General features: G+C 37.8%; 1 protein-coding gene across 2 annotated transcripts in view; it reads right to left on the bottom strand.

Annotated features, from left to right (window-relative positions):
• The window catches only part of GLCCI1 (glucocorticoid induced 1), a 79,857-nt gene extending 59,305 nt beyond the window's left edge, over window positions 1-20,552 (bottom strand). For both annotated transcript variants that reach the window (XM_081147042.1, XM_081147043.1), the window contains exon 1: window positions 19,037-20,552. In XM_081147042.1, the coding sequence (XP_081003168.1) occupies window positions 19,037-19,499 (463 nt within the window). In that variant the 5' untranslated portion in view covers window positions 19,500-20,552. The remainder of the gene's footprint in view (window positions 1-19,036) is intronic.
• Between the last annotated feature and the right edge of the window lie 1,171 nt (window positions 20,553-21,723).

Genomic DNA, 21,723 nt, shown 5'->3' with positions numbered 1-21,723 from the left:
CCATGCAGGTAATAACTTTGAAAGGAGAAGACAGCAGCTCAGTATCTCCAAGTCTTCCATCGCTACTTGAAAAATGACCAGAGAAGAATAGGAAATTCATAGCTATTCTCTGAGCACGTGTGAATTTAAGACTGAATTTCCAGAATATCTGATAACTAAATGTGGATTATTAAATTCCTTCTAGACCCAGACATATATTTATTTTTTAAATTTTAATATCCTTCTGATACTTTGATTGTGTTGACTCAGAAAAATTAATCCTAGCCTTAGAGAGGTATACTTTCTTCCCAGATAACCAAGTAAAGAATCAGTTCCTGCCTAATTTAAAGGAGAAACTAACTGAAATGGAGCATCCATAATCACTCCATCAGTAGGATTTTTGCCCAACCCCTCCTGCTAGAGCCGGCACTCATGAAGCAAAGTTTCAAAGTGCATCCTGTGGAAGCTTGCAACAAGGACCAGGAAGGGATCAAGGAAGAATAATTCCTTTAATGAGGACAGGGGGATCTGACCATGGAAATGGTAGGACAATGGACTTGAGGGGCTTACAGAGAGAGTTATGTCGACAAGACTAGACGGAAAGAAGCCTTGAAGAGGACCTTCACCTTACAAGGGACCAAATTTAAAAGGGCCTCCCTTTTAAAGGGACAAAAATAACCAGGTTCTTTCAACATCATCCCATCATCTACTGGACATGTCAATAAAGAACAAAGAGTCCTAAAATAATTTTCAAGGCCAAGAAAGAAATGCTTATGACTATTAACATTATGGAATAAAGGTCTTATCACTACTCCAAAAAGACAATTAATTTATATTCTGTAAAATGAGAGCTTAAGAAGTCTGTATGACAACCAGTTTCCTGATGCTGAACAAGAATCTGAAAAAAATTATCAGCTTATCTCTATTTGAATAAAGAGTAATGACTTAATTTGACACAGAAAGCACAACAGTCTCCCAGTCAAGTACACATCTCTTCCCATCTATACTGAAAATTTGTAGAATTCTAAATCCAAATATTTAACAACATACAATTTATAAACAATAGTAAGACACAAACTTAAGTCAAAGCTATAAACATTTTGCTTAGGTAATAACTATAGATTAGCTCATAATAGCATAATAGCATAGGGTTAAGTAGTTAATTCCATGGTTAAATGTAGAGGAGATTAAGGGGAAAGGCCTAGGAAAAAAGTAACTGCTTAACCTCAGTAAGATATGACTGCCAGGCAAATGATAAACAGAAATCTGTACTGAAATATGTCTAGGTACCACTGACTTGCTTAATGTAAAAGAACCTAGTAAATGAAATCCAGCCTACGAGCTGTATTTTCCCTCACATTGTGCCCCTAAATCTAGCGATGGTGAGCATGTTGTTGACTGGGAAATACATAACTAACTACACTTCTCTATAATAAACCCAGAATCAAAAGGCTCAGCAGAATGAAGGCTTCAGAAATAAGTAAGCACAGATGTTTATTCTAGCATTTACTTCTATAAATATTGACACCAAAGAATCAAATATGTAGCTGTGAAGCAGTTTACCCAAAATTGAATGCTTCATTAAAGTCGGAAATGGCCAAAAGCTGCAGGAAACATCCTGAAGGAAAATGTCTTACACAAATGACACCTTTGTGGAGGCCATGGAGTAAAATGGAACATGGTAAAAACCAGTTCTGTGTTTGCATACACAGAACACCTTCCACCTCAACAATTCTACAAATATTGTGCATAAAAGGTTGCCAGGAAACATTGCCAACGACTTAAAAGCAACTTAACAAAAAATAAAATGACTAGTGGCATGACTAAATGTAGGGGAAAAGTGTCATAAAATATTTTAGAATAGCATCACACCTTATTCCTCTAGAACAGCCACAGAATTGGCTATTATAATCTTAGTAAAAAATAGTTTATTGATAGTATTGACTGAACTGTACTGCAGTCAAAATGTCATTGCCCAGAAGCTACAAATGGACTGAAGTCACAAAGTGCCAGAGTTTACTGTTATTGGCATCTAAGTTAATGTTTTTTCCTTATATGATAAAAGTGAACAAATATCAGACTATAGTTTTGGATACAGCTTGACTCATTAACAATATCTAGAATAGCTGGGGCTATTTGGAATAAAAACTGAACACCTCCAGATGTACTGGACTCAATGGAGAAGGAAAACAAAGCCATACTAAGTATACAAAAAGATAGGTAAATTGGATTTTCCTCTCTCCTCGCTCCCTTTTCACCTTTGATTAGAATTTTTTGAATGCTTTCTACGTAGGGTTGAGACAGACCAAGTACTGAACAATATATGTTCAAACATTATAAATAAAAGTTAGATTATTCTTCATGAAATGCCAGATCACTGACTTAACTGTCTCTCTCTCCACCTACAGTAGTCCCCCCTTATCCATGAGAGATACATTTCAAGATCCCCAATGAATGCCTGAAACCACAGATAGCACCGAACTCTATATATACTATTTTTTCCCTACACATACATATGATAAACTTTAATTTATAAATTAGGCACAGTAAGAGATTAATGATAACTAATAATAGAACAATTATAAAAATATACTGCAAGAAAAGTTACGTAAATGTGGTCTCTCAAAATCTTATTGTACTATACTCACCTTTTTTCTTCCTGTGATGACATGAAATAACATGCCAAACCTATTCCTAAATCTGTGTAACCATCCTTACTTGCTGGATGTCACTCGTTTCAGGGGATCCCTTGCTGAAGTCTTTGTATAGGCTCAATACTTTTTGGCACAACACATTGCTGTCCATGGGAACACACTCTCTGTTCATGTCTTCCACCCACATATTTAAAGCCTTTTCCATCTTAACTAAGAACTTATTAGCCACTGTGGCCATAACTTTTGCAGCTTGAGGTGTGACAGCAGAACTAGTACAAATTTCTTTTTCCTTCACAATTTCTGAGATAGACGATTCCTTCTTACTGTAGATCTTAGCAACCTCAGCAATTTTTTTTCTTTCCTTTTTAAGTCAGAATGTTCACTCTTTCTTTTAGAGAAAGCACTTTACAGCTTTTCTTTGGCATATCTGAGTTGCCAGCATAACTACTCTTATACTTTAGGGGTCACTGTTAAGTAAAATAAGGGTTACCTGAGCACAAGCAGTGAGATACCTAAACCAGCTGACCTGATGACCAAGACAGCCACTAAGTGACTAGCAGGCAGGGAGGTCTGCACTGAGTGGGTGCAATGGACAAAGCACGATTCACATCCCTGGTGGAGGGCAGATTTCATCATGCTACTCTGAATGGCATCAATTTAAAACTTATGAATTGTTTATTTCTGGAATTTTCCATTCAGTATTTTTGGACCACAGTTGACCATGGGTAACTGAAATGGTGGAGAGCAAAACTGTGGATAAGGGTGAATTACTGTATATTTTAGCTATTTCACTTTCACTTGAGAGCAAAATAGTAAAGAAAAACCTCCCACCATTCACGAATCTGTGTCATCTGTACATAAATGATTAATCTAAGACTTACCTACCAAGCGGGCTCACTCCTAAAAATCAGGCCTGTGTCTCTTTGCTTCTCCAACACTTAGCACAGCTACTCAGGGAACATTTTTCTCTTGTTTTTCACCCCTTTATGTCCTCTTGCACCTCCCAACCCTCCCCACAATCACCATGTTGTCCATGCCCGTGATTTTCAAGAAACATTCGTTAAGTGTATGGATATCACTTGTGTACCCTTTCCTTAGTCTTTCTGAAACAAATATTCAAAAATTAGAAATCACCTGGCAGTATTCTGACCTCTTTACCAAAGGACACTTTTTGAAAGAGCCTCAAATAGAATTCTTTTTAATATTCCGTATGTGAGGCCCATCTAAAAATCACTGTAAGGTCAAAATAGTAACAAAAATAACTTAAATTCAGGTCCTACTGCAATCCCATTTTCCACATTTATATAAAAGGCTATGATGACTATGCTCAGATATTTCATAAACAGGTAATTAAGATAGGTTCATATAACACAGAACTCTTCATTAAGTGCATATCCAAGGAATATAACTAGTTTCTATAAAATAATAAGACATTTTAACAAATACACTAAACTTCTTGTCGTGCCAATAATTCTGGAAGACGATGGACTTATTTCCACATGGCCACTTACTATTGCTTAAAACAGCTCTGAACTTTTTTGAAAATGGCCTTTTAAATTTTTAATCAAAGAGTAGTTATATAGCATCTTTAGCTAAGACTGAGTTGCAAATTACATAAAAATAAACACATTCTACCAGGTTCACACAATCATCTTGATGAAGTGTCTCTTGTGTACTGACAGAAGCACTGACAACAATGAACCCCACTTGCCAATGTGATGGATCAGATGAAGAAAGAGCGGGACTCCCAAGGTAAACTTCAAAGTGGCTCCCGTAGTAGCAGCTGGTAAACCACCTTTTTAAAATTCTGAGGTCTAGAAGAGTTACAATTTTTAAAAACCAGTGCCTTATCACACTAAAAGCCCAATGTGTATCTTCATGGCTGACAGATGGGCTTCCACATGATCATTCAGAGTTCAGACTTCCTTCATCTTACGGCTCCACCATTCCCCTAGGGCCTTCCCTGGAGTCCTCTGCTAGAATCTCCGCATACAGGTGGCAGATGAGGGAAGAGAAAATGAGGATCCAACTAGTGTTTTTGTACTGAACAAAGATGAAAGTGTTGTGTATCATTTAGCCTCACCTAACTGCAAGGGCAGGAAATACAGACTAGATGTGGGATCAAGAGGAAGAGAAAACAGGGTTTGGTGAATACACAGAAGTCTCTGCTACAGAAGGGCTTAACTTCATTTTCGTTTGTCTGAATTACCCTTGGAGATAGTTTCCAAATTTTAGAGCAAGTTTCACTGAATTATCATAAACTGTCACCACAGATAGAATAATCTAAATTAATGAAATTTAAGGTCATCGATCTTACTTTACCCTGACAAGGAACATGTATTCAAAGTATGGATCTATAAAAAGATAACAGCATTTTCAATTAAAAAATGAGTTTAGTTTGCAAAACACAAAGGAGGATGCTGAGATGAGTCCTTTACGTCAAGCTAAGGAGTTTGGATTTCAGAAATCTTTTTTTCTTTTTGAAAAGAAAGGCTGAGCTTATAGCAGTGCAATAGCTAAATTAAAGATGGGGGACTAATAGCAGGGGAAACCACTAAAGAGGTGTTAGTTTCAACAGTCCAAGGGACAATAATTAAGACATGAAGGAAATGGAAAAAAGCCACCAGATTCAGAAGATAATTTTGAAGAGATGGGACAAGATACAGTGTTAAGTAGGATAGGAGAAACGAGGGAGGAGGAAAAGTCAATGATTATACTGGCAGGAAATAAGAACCCAACCCAATGAGGCTCTGGGTCTGAAAGTATTAACCAAGGCTTTCATAGTGCCAATGAGCAAATAAAAGAAACCATTCAACTCCATTTCTGTACCAAGTCTCTGAGTTTAAACTTAAATCATTCGATACTCATCTTGATAACTGTACTCTAATTGTATCTTTTTACATATGAATAATTAAAACACATGACCCAAATTTTAAATTATATAGGGTAAAATTTATTAACAAATTATTGTTTTTTTATCCAAAGCACAAAAAAATATACTAAACCATTTTTTCAAAATATGTTAACTTATGGAGCATGATATATATGTTCTCTCTGTGAAACACAGGCTGAATACACTTTAAATTAAAACTTTTTATACAACAAAACCAACAAGAAGGTAAAGAGTATAAGCAAAACATCCAGACAGTTGTGATAATATTTTAAAATATTGAGATATTTAAACTTGCAGAATGTAAGGATCATGTCTGTTTTAATTTGCATACACAGGTACCACCTATAAAAATACCCACTCCAGTCAGTAGAAAAGCAATAACAACAATTTTCAATGCTTGTTTCAACTCTGAATTTAAATACTAACATAAACCCCTGCTCAAAAAGCACAAAGCTAACTCCAGCAGAGAAAATTATCACATTTGTTAAGAAAATTAAACAGCAGTTAACTGGACTATCATTACAAACTTTGTAAGATGATTCAGAAAAGGAAATTTATATTTAAACTGATTTGTTTGTCCAAACTTTTTTTTTTTTAACCAAATAAAAAACTGCTTGATCAAAGAATTCAACTAAAGACATGCCTCTTGGAAGGTAATATACTTGTAATATTACAAGTAGTAAATTTCCCCATAGTCACAAGCAAGATGTTCAGAATTGTATCTAGTTAGCTGTCAATTGGTTTTATCTTAGTGAGATAAGCAAAATCCCTAATTTACTACCACTTGGCGTATTAAAATTATTTAAAGTATTATCAAAGGATGACCATGAATGTCTACTCTGTATGGAGAAAGCATCAGGAGCCAGTGATAGCTGAGAAAGGAATGTAAACTTTAGGGCCTTCTCTCTTATATACACACATACACACCCATATTGCGCAGTCCCTGGGAATATAGATTACTTGGCCAATTAATTCTTGGTCATTAAGTTTATACAGGAACTTTCAGTTAAATCTAGATAGTATCAGTACACAACTATAAATAAAATAATAATCCATAGCACGCATCACCTTTCTAGTCTTATTTTGCTGGCTTATTGTTTTGCCCTCCTCATGTCGGGAGGTTTTGTGAAAGTTTTTCATGATGAAAGAAATACTTCTTCATGAAGCTGATTAGAAACAGTATGCTAGGAAATTATAACTGAAGTAATAACTTCTTTTTGTAAGGATAAAATATTCTGGAAAAAGCCTTGGAATATTTATCTAATTTAAAAGTATACCTTTCCACAAGACGGGGTTCTTTCAATACCAAATTTCTTAGAATCATTAAACTCAGACTAAGAAGGGAATGTAAAAGATGTATTCATGTTTATTTATAACAACTTATGATATTAGTTAATGCTACTAATTGTCACTAAAACATTTTATGCAGCAATTAGAAATTACACTATTCAGTAATGTGTTTTTACAGCCTCAGATAAATCTCAACCTTGTGTAACTGACTTCCTAAAAAGTAAGTAACACTTACTGTAAATAATACTTTGGTAAATTGAATAATTTTACTTGCACGTAAGTTAGACATTCTCTAAAGCAAATAACCACTCCAAAATCTGCTCTACAGTTTAAAATTTTTATATTATAATGAAACACAAATTAATATGTAATGTACTTTCTCCTTTCTTGGAGCCTAGTACAATCATGATCTTTCTGAAAGATTATTAAGACATTTATATTTTTAATTGAAAAATCCACCACCAAGCTTTGAGCATGATGGTTTAAAGTTTCTCTAAATATAACAGCTTCAGAAATTGATTCCATGGAGCCTCACTATACCAAATTCAATTTGAGCATAATTCTGAATGTAACTGAGAAACTCACTCTGCAGAACTGTATCTTCAAAATGTGGATTGTCCTGACATCACCCATCTTCTGCCAATAATGGGTGATGTAAGGACAGTCCACAATAATGTTGTGTGGTAATACCTGGACAGTGGTGCCCTGTATGGCTATTGAAATGAGTAGGACTTGGCTTTTACTAAATATCTACTATTACTTGATATCTTGGTTGAATGTACAATGACTTGTCTTTATTATACTCAGAATTTACTTGTTTTTAATTTTCTACCAAGAAAAGCACCCAGCTCATTTTGTGTATGAAGGTCTAAATCAGTGTTTTTCCAAGCTCACACATCACCAGGGAATGACAGGCCCTAACTGAGGACAAAAGTCATTAGTTATCTAAACCATTAGGCATTTTAGAAAACAAGCTACACAAGTTAATCTATTAACTTCCATCTTTGTCAGGTATTTATAGGACTGTTCAGTGATTTGAACCCAGCTACATATATAGCTAAAACAGAAATCTCTGTGTAAATTCTATGTAAGGATTTAATAAATATTTACTGTAGGGCCTTCTAAGCACCAGACACAATGCTGGATGCTGGAATGCTAACAATGACAAGGTGCTACTTGGTGAAGTACACACATCCACCAAAACTACCTTGAATACAGAGTTATGGAAACATTAAGATGAGCTGAGATGAAAAATTATAACTAAACTGTTGAAGTCTCTAAAACTGCTGTATTAACTATGGGAATAATACAGTGAGTCTAACCAAAGATTCAGCTACTATACTATATATTTACTTTCTTTTACATTATGAGGCACTTAATTCAAGAATGAAAAATATTTTTAAGTGATCAAAACAAATATTAACAATAATTTATTTCATTACTTTTCCTATGCCTTTCTATTTCCTAAAATTCCTGTATACAATTTTAGATGGCTTATTATATGGTTACATTCAGGGACTAAGCTTTTTTCAGCGTTCCATATGCAAGCTAAAAAAAAAAAAAAAAATCAACCCCCAAAATATGATGTACCTCACATGTTTTTACCATGAGATTCAGTGTAATGCTTATTCCATTACATAGGAATATCTGTATAAAGACATTATTTTTTGACTACATGGTTTAGTATAAAGCAGAACAGGGCAACTGTCTTAAGAGTTAACTAACACAAATGAATAATACTACTAAAGGCTATAATGCTAATAATTATTTAAGGTAAAAACTATGAACAGGTAAAAATTAAAAACAAGTAAATTCTGAGTTTATAATAAAGACAAGTCATTGTACATTCAACCAAGATATCAAGTAACAGAAGATATTTAGTAAAAGCCAAGTCCTTCTCATCTCAATAGCCATACAGGGCACCACTGTCCAGGTATTACCACACATTATTACTACATCGTACTACATTTCTACACAAGAAACCACACCCAACAATAAAATTTAGAATTCTGAAAGGGTGTGTGTGCATGTGTGTGCACAGAGAGAGTGTCAGTGACATCACTCTAAGCTAAACTATAGCAGAATATTATATGTCCAGGCAGTAATATAGCTTAGACTTAGATATAGGGGCCACAGGATGAAGCTCTCCTAAGCTACATCTAATGAAAGAAAAACACATATAAACAGAGTATTTGGTATTCAAAAAGAACACCAAAAAGCTCAATCTAACTTAGGAAGGTAAACAAAGGAAAATAATAATTCATATATGAAGTCCAAAGCTCAGAAGAAATAGTGGGTCAAATTCTTGGCAGACTAAATGAACTGACCTTGTTGAGAAATACAAATGTGAGTATACCAACTGCACCTGGAATATGTAGTCTGTGTGGGTCAGAGTTCCTCAGACATAGTAAGGATTCAATAAATATGTATTTTGTGAAAAGGGGGAAAAATCCATTTGTTTTACTCACTAACATACTGCCAACAACTAGTATATAACCTGAAACAAACATTTCTTTAATGAATGAACAGTTATCACTAGAATTACATTAAAGCTACGCTAATCTTTGGCCAAATATAAACCAAAAAGACAAAGGGAACAAATACAATGGACTGAACCAGATGATTTTTAAATAATGGGTCAATCTGGCATATAAAGAATAAATAGGACTTCAGTATAAGTTTTGTAAAGATATCTGATAAAAATACAACAGAATCTTGTAGCTTTTTAAAAAACCTTATTTCTGAGCACAGTCCAACTCCCCAATTTTACAATACTAATGAAACTGCATTTAGCAATGTTTGCTAAACCCTGTTTAGTAAGTACTAGGGACTTAAATAACCCTACTTTAAGCAGGAAAGGGACAGTTGATTCTTTTCAGGGTGATTCATCAGATTATCTCAAACATACTTTAGAAGAACTCTCAAAGACATTACAAGTGTATTTTGTTTAAAGACTACCAGCTAATACATAAATCCATATTCTACTATGACCTTTCTGTACCTTCATGGAAAGATCTCTTCACAGGTTTACATGAGAATAGTAGTTTTTTATGGGTAAGACCTAATGCAATCCTGAGCAACTAAAGCCCTACTAGTTTTTATTCTTCTAAGGTACAACTATTATTTCACTAATTCAACTTAAGAACTGATGTATTCAACTACAAAAGTAACTATAATTACAGCAGAAATGTCATGAGAAACTTCACCTATCACATAGACTCTATAGAGCACTTTCAATATCTTAATAAAAATACCATTTCTCATGTTAGTTATGGAAGGACTCACGCTCCACATTGACTATTAAAGAGCTTATGGCAAGTAAGAATGACACTGAAAAGGGGCCAAAACACCCTGGGAGAGATTATTAAAATGAAGATCAAAATATCTTTTCTACATCACATTGGCAGACCTAGAAAAAGTGAAAGGGCCCAAGCAGATATAAATTGAGAAGATAGTCAACCTTGTTGTTTTGCAATGAGAGTGATATATAAATATCAAAATAAAATAAAATGAAATAAAATAAAATATCAAAGGATGCTAAAAGTGAAAAATCAATGTTAGGGTTGAATGAAGCCTTATGATTCATTATTATAAGTGAAAGCTTGTCAAGTGTGAAAATACAAAAGACCTTACTCTATCTAGATTTTGAAATTTCATGGGAAAGGTAGTTTTTAAAAAATTAAATCTATGTTCTATCTTAACAAAGTGGTAGGTCCTTTGAAGACCAAGGGAAAGGCCTGCTAATGGTGCAATAAGGTTTTGAAGTGCTGTAACATTCTTATGTGCATACCTGAGGCCTGAATCACTGGGAATACTTGCAACTATTTTAAGTTCTGTGGACCCTGGAGTCTAGTCCCATTTAACTTTCTCTTTACCACCACCCCCAAGTTATTTTTGGTCTTTCCATGACTTAACTGTATAAGCAATGGGATAACCCATTGTGCATGCTTTCCTGCCTCATAATTAACTGAGTTCTAAAAGTAACTTTCAGCTCACTTGAAGTCAGGACTTAAGAGAGTTACATGGGCCCTCTGGGCCCTCTGTGCATTCTGCCTGACCTTGGGCAAATTACTTAACTTCTCAAGATGTCACTTCCTTACATGTAAAGAGGGGTCATAAAAGTACTCCATATTGGGTCCCAGTGAAGACAAGGGACTAATATATATGTTCAATAAGTTATAACTTTATAAAAAATCATCTAGTCTATACAATGCTATCGTAATCAACATGATATGGTACTGGCATAAAAAGACACATAGACCAGGGGTGGGGAACCTTTTTTCCGTCAAGGGCCATTTGGATGTTTATAACATCATTCTTGGGCCACAGAAAATTATCGACTTAAAAATTTGCTATGAAAAAAGCTCCTAGGCTTATTGAATTTCAAGTCCTGCTTGCAGGTGCCTTGGCAGGGCCAGACCAAATGACTTCGCAGGCCGCATAGGGCCCACGGGCCAGACGTTTCCCACTTCTGACATAGATCAGTGGAACAGAATAAAGAGCCTAGAAATAAACCCACACATATACATTCAACTAATTTTTGACAAAGGTGTCAAGAATATACAATGAGAAAAGGATAGTCTCTTCAATAAACAGTATTGGGAAAACTGGATATATAGATGCAAAAGAATGAAACTGGACCCTTACCTTAAAACCATATACAAAATTAACTTGAAATGGATTAAAGAATTAAATGTATGACCTGAAAAAATAAAATTCCTTGAACAAAATATAGGGAAAAAACTTCTTGGTAATGATCTTGGAGTGACATTTTGGATATGACACCAAAAGCACAAGCAACAAAAGCAAAAAGAAACAAGTGGATTATATCAAGCTAGAAAGTGCTACACAGCAGAAACAATCAATAAAAGGAAAAGGCAAGCTATGGAATGGGAGGAAATATATGCAAACCATACATCTAGTAAGGGATTAATATAAAAAAATATAAGAAGCACATACAACTCAAGAGCAATAAAACAACCCAAATGAAAGTGGGCAAAAGATCTGAATAAACACTTTCTCAAAGAAGACATATATATGGTCAACAGTACATGAAAGGTGCTCAGAATCACTAATCAATAGGGAAATGCAAGATAAAACCATAAAAAGATACCACCTTCTACACGTTAGAGTGGCTATTATTAAAAAGACAACAAAAGTGCTGGCAAGGATGTGGAGAAAAGGTAACCCTGTACACTGTTGTTGGAAATGTAAATTGGTGGGAGTGGAAAACAGTACGAAGGAGGTTCCTCAAAAACTTAAAAATAGAACTAAAATACGATCCAGCAATCCCACTTCTGGGTATATATCCAAAGGAAATGAAATGAGTATCTTGAAGAGATAAGTTAAGTTGTGGGGATCTAATGTACAGCATGGTGATTATAGATAATAATACTGTGTCATATACTTGAAATTTACTAAGAGTAGATTGTAAGGGTTCTCATCACACACCATGAAAAACAGTACTGTGTGAAGTGACTTGTGTGTTAATTAGCCTGATTATGGTAATCATTTCACAATTTATATGTATATCAAATCATCACATTATATACCTTAAATATACACTTCTGTCAATTATACCTCAGTAAAGCTGAGTGAGGAACGTCAAAAAAAATTACTTTTGTAAATCATACAAAATGATTGTAAAATAATATTAAATGCTTGTATAATTTTAGAAAATGTTTCATCAAATAGTTAATTTTTTAGTAATGTAAGTTAAAATTAGCTATACAGATTATTCAGAAAAGCTCTCCCTGTAGTCATACTGGCTAAACAAGGGGCTATTACTGTCAGTAGTTGATAGGCATTTATTTGATCTTTAGAAACATTAGGCAGCAAGTTGTAGCAGTTTTTACGTTCTTGTTATGTAACGCATTCAGATGTTTAATTCTAATAACTGGAAGACAATTTTGGACACTAGCCTTGCCATGCAATAATGGGTTTCATTAGTTTCTTTAATCCTTATTTATGGTGAACCATCCTTAAGGTACACCATGGTGGCACTTCATTAAGTCACAAACATACAGAGTTCAAACCCACAAATTCAGTGATAACTGTTAGCTCTTGGGAAGCCTGAATTAAATCAGCACCAGTTGCTGGGACACTCACTTGAGACCAGTTTCTGCTTGGTGAATGATTCTTGAATCGTTCATCAGTTTACCACCATGTATAACTATCTTTTAATATTCATGGAGAAAGGTACTTCTGCTCACCATAGCATGACCCAAGGACAGCACAGACTGTACATGTAAGGAAGGCCAAACACAATCAAGTTCATATTCTTGAGCCCTCAGAAACAAGGATTACTCTTTTGTTCTCTCTCTCTCTGTCTCTCTCTCACACACACACACACACACACACACACACACACACTTTTATGTAAGAAACAAATGGAGAAATACGACCAATCCATCCATTTTCTATTTCAGTTACATTCAACATTCTAGGTCTTACATTTTTAGACATTCTGAAAATGTCAATGCATATCCCAGCACAGTGTAATAGTGCTGTGGAAACAATAGAAAACGCTGTTCTTTAGCAATTTTTAGCTCAGAAATCATGACTGTTCACCAACAGGATAGTCTTGTAAACAGTGGATCTGAAATGAGAAGATTTGCGTTGCAAATCCACTTTCCTGATAAATGAAAGTATACACTGCCTTGTATATAGTAAGCATGCAAATGCTTTCTTTCCACCTACAACTAGAAGCACAGAGTAATACAGGGGAAGTTACTCAGGTATTCCTGAACTTGCCTCAGTATTTGCCTCAGTAATATTAACTTGAGGTAAACAACACTGCTTAACAGTATCTGCCGTATTTGTTTCTACTGAAATGAAATAGAAAAGTATTTTTCCACAATTTGTTTATGGCATAAGTAAAATCCTTATTTTCTTCATAACTACTACTAACCCATTATAGTTTGTTTTGCAGAATAAACATAAATCTTATCTTTCTAGAATCAGCTGGATAATGCGTGGAGTCATGGTCAGTTCAGGGGGTTCAGATGAGGGGTAGAGGGAAAGAGAGGTGGCTTCTGGCTCTTCCATCAGTTCCTCAGGCTTTCTATATCAATAGATGAGTAGTGTTCTCTCTTTCCTCCACTTACTTTTGGCAAACTCAGTTTGAGACTATCAGATACATAAGCTCAACCTCTTGTACAAATAAACGGCTTATCAGCCGGGGCCAAAATTATATATTGAAGACAAAAGACAACAGCACCAGACACAGACCTAGGACAGGTGCTGTGGAAAAGCCTATCATGGTGGTGTCTGGGAATTTTAAGCTCTGGAGAAAAGACTGAACTAAAATTAGGAATAACAAAGTCATTCCTATATACTCCTTAGCAGATGTGAAAGTTTTAGTTACATGGGAAAGTTCTGGTAAAATAGGTTTTTAAAATTTTTAAATTCAAGATTTAAGTAAAAACCTCTCCAGTTAGCCATGGGTGAACATTGCCATTTATTTCCATTGTTATTCACTGTCATGGAGACCAATTATTCCTTTGTTGTCTAATTCACATTTAGTCTGCATTATCACAAAACAAAAATCACAAGGATGCCATTACCGGAAACTTCAACATTTCCCCAATATATAAATCCTAATTTGCATTAAATCCTTGAAGAAATGTACACTGCAGTAAATGAGATGTCCTTCCATAAAAAGTACTTTAAATGATGAAATAATTTTTAGTTCAATATATGCACACAAAACTTTACATAGAGCTAAACTGACCTAGGTGCTTTAATACACCATAGGTACATGATATTCAATATATTTAGGGTAATAGTTATTTGAAAGGAATATAATCTTTGAACATAAGACAGTAGTTTAAGAATAAATAACTTCTATAAATTCACTATTTTGTTATTCACCCACTGATCTAGAAATTTTATGCACTATAATTGATGAGGAAAATTAGATACGTAAATAATGAATGTTGTTGATACTCAGTGTAGTTCTCAAAAGCTGAAAACCTTTCCTGAAAATGAGTATTTGAAACTATCACTTCAGGAAAAAACACAGCCAAAACTTTCCTATTTTCACTCTAATATCGGAAAGCTTTGAAACAAGTTCCTCTAAGTAATCTAAGAAAATTAATTTTAAAAGGAGAGGACAGGAGAAGAACCTTAATTTCCAAGAATATCCACCTGATAAGTAACTTTACAGGAAGAGAATATCTGAGTATCTTTTAAAAGTTAGAGAAAAAAGTAATTTAGAATGTTGGCATTCCACAAACTAAGCACAGCATAAAATGACTCATAAAAGGAAATTTAATGAAGACATAAAAAACTGAAAGCAAATTAATTGATTAAAACACACGGACACACACACATTGCATGCAGTCATTCAACATTATATGCTGGTTGGCTTTATACTTTCTTTTAAAATATAATCGTAACTTCTTAATGTGTAAGACAATAAGGCCCTCAAGATGCTCATGAAGTATTCTAATCAAATTTCACTCTAGAGTTAGTAATCTGCTAAGAGTACTAGGCCTAAATAAATCTGTTATGCTAAATCAGAAATCAACACATGCTATTTTCCATAGCAGCAGCTATATAAATTACAAGCTTTTCCATGTTTTTGTTAACTAGATTTGGTACACTTAAAAATAAGCAGTACTCTTCATCCAGAGTACTCCAATACAAATGTTTTTATACCTTTTAGAATTTATAATTCATTCTAATGCACAATCTTTACAAAAACTATCAGAGGATTTGCAATTGCTGCCTACTACCATGTATAGTAAAAATTTTATTTGTTCTGTTTTTAAATCCATAGGTTTTGCTGTATGAGGTTTCAGAAAGAAGCAACTTTTCTTTTGGTTGTCACTGATGAGGTTAGCTTAAAGATCAATAATTTTAACACTACATCCTGTTATATTCTCATTTGTTGTTCTATTTATCTCAAAGGTAGACTTTATGTATTACCATTACAAAAAATAACTATTTGCATAAGACTTTATGATTTTACATCTATTACAAACACATCACAGGGAGCCTGAGGATGCATTCAGTAGCTTGTCATTCACCACTTCAAGACCCTTCAGAACCAAACAAGGGGAGGGTGACATTTTGCTAATGGCAGAAGTAAAGAGATGAATATAAATAACAAACCTTGAAGGCTTAAAAATACAAAATAAATTTTAAAAATACAAGAATATGATCCACATGCATAAACAAGATAGTTTCAATTTGTAAAACTCCATGTCCTCTCTTTAGAAGCAAGGTATGTTTGGAGATTTATGTAACTATTATAACACCCATTTAAATTGCCTAAAACTGCTACAAAAATAAAGGAAATTACCATCTTCTTCGTCTTGCTGGATTTTATAAAATAGTATCATATTAAAATTGAATGCACTTATTTAAAGAATTCAGCTCTTCCTTAGCCTTGTAAAATAGTCTAAGTACCATTTTTTATTACTCTAGCCATAACCCTATAAATATGCATATTAAGAATGTTTAAGAGGGAGATAATAATGAGCTAACATGTTTAGAAATTATGTTGTTTCATATTTTTCCTGGTAAAGCAATTCCAAAGAAAATTATTTAAAGCTATATTTTCTTTCATAACCACCAGTCCAGATTAAAAATACTGAATGCTCAGTTATGTCACCTCTAGTTCAAATGCTCATAGCACTTAAAGCTTTTTGTAAACATTACGCCTCTATAGTAAATACATATTGGGCCACCATCTACTTAATTTAACATTTTTAAATGTAGTTTCATAACCAGCATAACACCATCTAAACACACACACACACACACACACACGCAGAGCAGTGTGCAGAAAAGGATGGAGGTGGAGAGCAAGAAATGGAGAACGTTGTTGTTTTTCATTCATGCAGTATAGTGATGTCAGTGTCTGCAGCAGCAGAGGCACCGGCAGGAGCCTTGACCTGTGGAGACTAAAATCCACTGAAGTCAGAACCTTGCAGAATTCAAAAGAAACTGAGTAGATAATCGTTTGAAAATTGTTCGACTGTTCATAGTAAGGATTTTAAATGGCTAAGTAAACAGAACAGTTGTACAGTTTTAATTTGGGTAGCTCTCTAGCCAGGCGAAATGTGGATAAGTAACATAAAGGTAAGATAATTAGGAGACTGGGGGCAGACTAGTCTGCATTCAAAATCACTTCAATGTAAGAAACTGACAAAACCACCTGGTGTTATAAACAGCACAAAAGTCTCTCCCATTCCCAGTACAAGCTCTCTGATGATGCAAATCTGTCTACCACACAACCAGACTCAGAAGTGTTTTCATCATGATTGCATTAAAATTGCATTAAACTGGGATGTGCCATACTACAACAAAGAGGATAGTTTAAACCTGATCACAAATTTCATTAAAACTGCTTGATGATGGGGCATGTAATTCCTAAGCAATTAAAGCTTTTGAAGGATGCAGAAAAACAAGTTGTACTATGATCTGTTGTAAGATGTTAGTGTTTATCAACAAAAGAGGAGGAGGTGCTAGATGGCCATTATATTGTTGTAGCAATTGCCGAAACTACTCTTACTCTGCCCACAAAACCCTCTGTACACAATTTGTCTGGAATGCTTATTTTATGGCTCTTGTATTAGTACCTAAAAGAAAATCCCAAAACTCAATCTATGTACTGTTGAAGCTAAATCACTCAAAATTTTATGTAACTGATGCCTTCTTTTCATTCTGTTACCTTTCATTTCATATAGCTCTAGAAAATGTGCAAGAGAGTTGCATATGGCATTAATCTGTTAGAAAATGGTGGCCTTTTCTATAAAATACAGCTAAAGATGTATGTTCAGTGGTGGTCATTATTAGGGAGATCACGTTGTTTTCATTCATTCATTCAGGATTTGCAGGAGGATGTCAGTTTCTGCAGCAGCTGGCTTGACCTGGGGGAGGAGTGGGGGGAGCAAATTCCTCCTGGTGCATACAGATTACAGGATGTATTTCTCCGTGCTCGTGTACACATACCGGTGCACTACATCCTACCTTGCCTCAAGTGGTCTGAACAAGTGCCTTAGCAACATGTTAATTACAGGTCAGAAATATTAAAACCAAAACAAAACTGTAATCTATCATAACACAATCACTTTCTCCAAATCTAAGACCTTCATCAAGAAAACTCCATTTAAAAAATTCCACATACCACATAAACACTGCACAGAGAGCTCCACAGTACTTCCCTTCCAAGCAGATTTTCCACTTAGTATGATCTATTCTCTCCACAATGCAGCAGCGGCGGCGGCGGCGGCGGCGGCGGCAGCATCTGTAGCTCTAGCCTGGTATCTAACAATATTAGCTGCTCTACTCTCCCTTATGAGCTTTAAGTCCCTGTTTTGGCTAATCTTCCTTTTCTCCCCGAGGACTCGACTAGATCATGCCCTGTGTCCCTAGACATACAACAAAACCAAACTAAAACAGAAACCCTTAAGGGGAGCCGACAGCGTCCACCAACTCACCATTACCTTTGACACCCAACAAAAAAGAAACTTGAGATCCTTTAACAGCTCAACTGGACTGTTAAGTGTACTTAAAAATGGAAGGAAAAAGTGAGCACACTTCACAAACAGGTCTTTAAAATTTTACCATGAAAATGCTGAATTGGGCATAAACTGTTCCCAGGGAAGTACTGCTCTGATGCATATGACTATATAGAGACGGGGCGAGGGGGGAGCGCGGGGGGGGGGGGGTGTAAAACAAAACACTATAGGCTTCAATTGCACACCCCAAACTGTCCCTTCGACACATCCTTACAACAAACATCCTTACATCACAACTAATGCCACCACTCCTTCAAAAAAAAAAAAAAAAGGAAAAAAAGAAGAAAGAATGATCCCGGTAGTCACAGACATTAGGAACTTTGAAGGAACGCACAAAGAGGCTGCTGGAGAGTTTGTGTGCGTGTGTAAGTGTTTCGCCCAACTCCTCCTTCCCCGCTACAAACAGCAAACACATGAGTAAGCTAATCAGCTCCTTGAACTGAAAAACCTTTCCACGCAGGTGAGTGATGGGTGATAAAATCTGAGGGGCGGCAGGAGGGTCAAATAAAAGTTGCTTCGCAGTTCGCTCCTCCAAGCCCTGCAGCGACCGCGGAGGGTGAGGTTCCCAAAGCCACTTTCACACCTTCGATAAGGCACTAGCATAGAGAAGCCCGGAGAGGCTGAAGTTTCCGCGGAGGGCACCGTCGGGGAGACGCAGCCCGGGAGGACGGAAGGGTTGGGCTCGCTACCTCTGCACACGGGCGAGCCGGGGCTCCTTCTCTCAGGTGAGTTGCTCCTCCGGTGGCTCTCGGGGGACCGTCTCGGGCGGCCCTTGGCTCGCGGCGCCTGCTCGGTCTGGGCCCCGGCCGGCGGCGGCGTCGGGCTGGACGGGCTGGGGCCGCGGGCCGCGCCGGGCCCCGGGAGGCTGCCCAGCGAGGCGGCGGCGGCGGCGGCGGCGGCGGCGGCGGGCGGGCGCGTGGGACTGTGCTGGCTGCCCCGCAGGAGCTGATAGGGAACCGTGGCGCGGATGGGCTGCAGCAGCCGGCCGGCTCCCGCAGCCGGGGCGCAGCCCACGCCGCCGCCCGCACCGTTCCCACTCCCGGCGGCGGGGGCGGCGGGCGGCGAGCCCGCGGTGCTGCGCCGCATCCTCTGCGGCGGGGGATGAGGGGTCTGGGAGGAACTGGAGGAGGAGGAGGAGGAGGCGGTGGACATGGTGGCTCCCGCGGGCCCTGGACGACGCCAGCCGACACGGAGGAGCGGAGCGGGAGGCGCACGAGCGTGTGGGAGCCGGCGCGATAGTGCGTGCGAGTGTGTGAGGAGGAGGGGCGGGGGTATCGGGGAGGGGGAGGAGTCTCCGGGCTCCCCCTTCCCTACGCGCACCCCCACCGCCTTGGCGAGGGGGAGGGGAAGGCTGAGAAAACAAACGTCCAACGGCCCCAACCGCCCGGTCAGGCTCGGTGTGGCGGTCACGGCCGGGGCCTCGAGGAGCCTGCAGCCGCCGCCGCCCGGGGCATCGCGCTGACAGGGGCGAGAGGCAACCGTCCGGATCGCGCAGCCCCGGGGGCCGCTCGCAGCTGCACGCTCCGGAGAGCCCCGCAGCTGCAGGGAGGGCCGGGACTTCTGCTTCTGGGGACCGGGTAAGGGGTAAGGGCCTTGAGGGATCTGCTTCTCCGGGGAGCCCGCGCCACCGCCAACGCCACCGCCGCTGCCTCTGCCCGCTCCTCACTCCAAATGGCAACTTATTCCCCCACCCGCACCCCGCCCCCGGCACCGCCTCCCGGTGCTTGGACCCGGCAGCTGCCCCAACGAACATTCCCATTGGCTCCGCCGCGCTCCAGCAGAATTCGAGTGATTGGTTTCAGAATAGGAGTGAGAGGAGCTTCTGCCAATGAAAGCGGTGAGTTCTACTTTGAAGGCGGGGCTTGGGGGGGTGGAAGCGTGAGGAGGGGGCTGAACGCGCACGGAGGGGCGTGAGAATTGACAGCCTTTGAGGTGAGAGAGAGACTTTGATTGGGCTGCCCTAGGAAAGCGGGTCCCCGCGTGTGCGCGCGCCCCGGCACCCACAGACACGCGCAAGCCTCGGAAGCAGGTTGCGAGGACTCCACCCTCCCGGGGCCGACTGTACAACTTGAGACAGAGGACACTTAAGGCAAACTTTACTATGCAAGTACACCTGTTCTGGTAGGATGTTTTGGAGTTGGAACCAGAAGAATCCATTTTTTCCCCTCCAATTAGTAATCTGAGCTTTCGTGGCGAGTTGACTAATTGATCAAAAAAAAAAAAAAAAAAACAGTTTCTGGATGCTGGGTTGAACAATGGGCTGATACTTCCACAGCCTATCCTAGCATTTGTAGTTATGCAGTGAAATGAGATAATCAAATCTTATGTTCCAAGACAATAACTCTGAATTGCAGGGGTTAACAAGGAATTGTACATCATTACATCATCAGTTAGATATATTAATGGAGGGCACCCTCTTGTCTTTCCCCAGAAGCAGATGGCCTCTTGGGAGAAATAAATACCAGACTTAATGTAACAATGCACTGTGGTAAATTTAGTTTTTATTCTGCGATGAAACTGAAGAGATACAAAGATTTTGGATGACCACAGAGATTTTGGATGACTATCAGAAACCTAAGTTTGCCCTACAATAAACTAAACCAAGGTTTTAAACCTTAAATAAGCAGGAACAATTAATTTAAGGGTCTACATTAGTACCCTTTATTAATCTCCTTGAGATAAAAAAGGAGAAGTGGGAAGTCACATTGGTCTACTCTTGTGTCTGCCCGCACTGACAAGCTTCCTCTGATTTCAGGGACTTTATGCAGGGGTCAGTTTCACTTAGAAGAGCCATCCCTCTCTGCTTCCTTGAGCCCTCAGACCAGAAAACATATTTGGTTCTATAAAAAGTGGATAAAACAAACCTAATATAAATAGTAGAATTGCATCCAATACTTCATCCTGTTAAGACTAGTGATAGCTCCTCACTTTATCACACACTAGAATAATTAACATCTATTGAACATTCACCATTTGTCAGTCACCGTTCTAAGAATGTTTTATGTGTTAACTCATTCAGTCCTCCTATAATCCACAGGTAGACACTGTTATTAGCCCCACTGTGTTCTCAGCTGAGGGACAAAAAAGCTAAATGTCTTGCCTGCTAGTAAGTGGGGAGCTAAGAATCTAACCCAAGTGGACTAACTTGAGTTTGTGAGTAAGCCCTCTGCTCTAGCACATTACAGCTTAAAGCTGTGGAGTACATGTTTGTAGAGTATTTTCAGTAGTCCACAAATTTCATCTATGAGATAAGTTCCCATTAATTCAAAAGAAATTTTACATGTAAAGACAGCCCACTACATATGTATATATATATATGTTTTTGCTTTCCAGAATATAATAGCATATTTTAATTATAAACAGAGGAAAGACTTTA

This window comes from Miniopterus schreibersii, assembly GCF_964146895.1.
Source record: "Miniopterus schreibersii genome assembly, chromosome: 9".
Lineage (NCBI taxonomy): Eukaryota > Metazoa > Chordata > Mammalia > Chiroptera > Miniopteridae > Miniopterus > Miniopterus schreibersii.
Note: the sequence above shows the minus strand (reverse complement) of the source record. Positions and strands in the feature narration are given on the sequence as shown.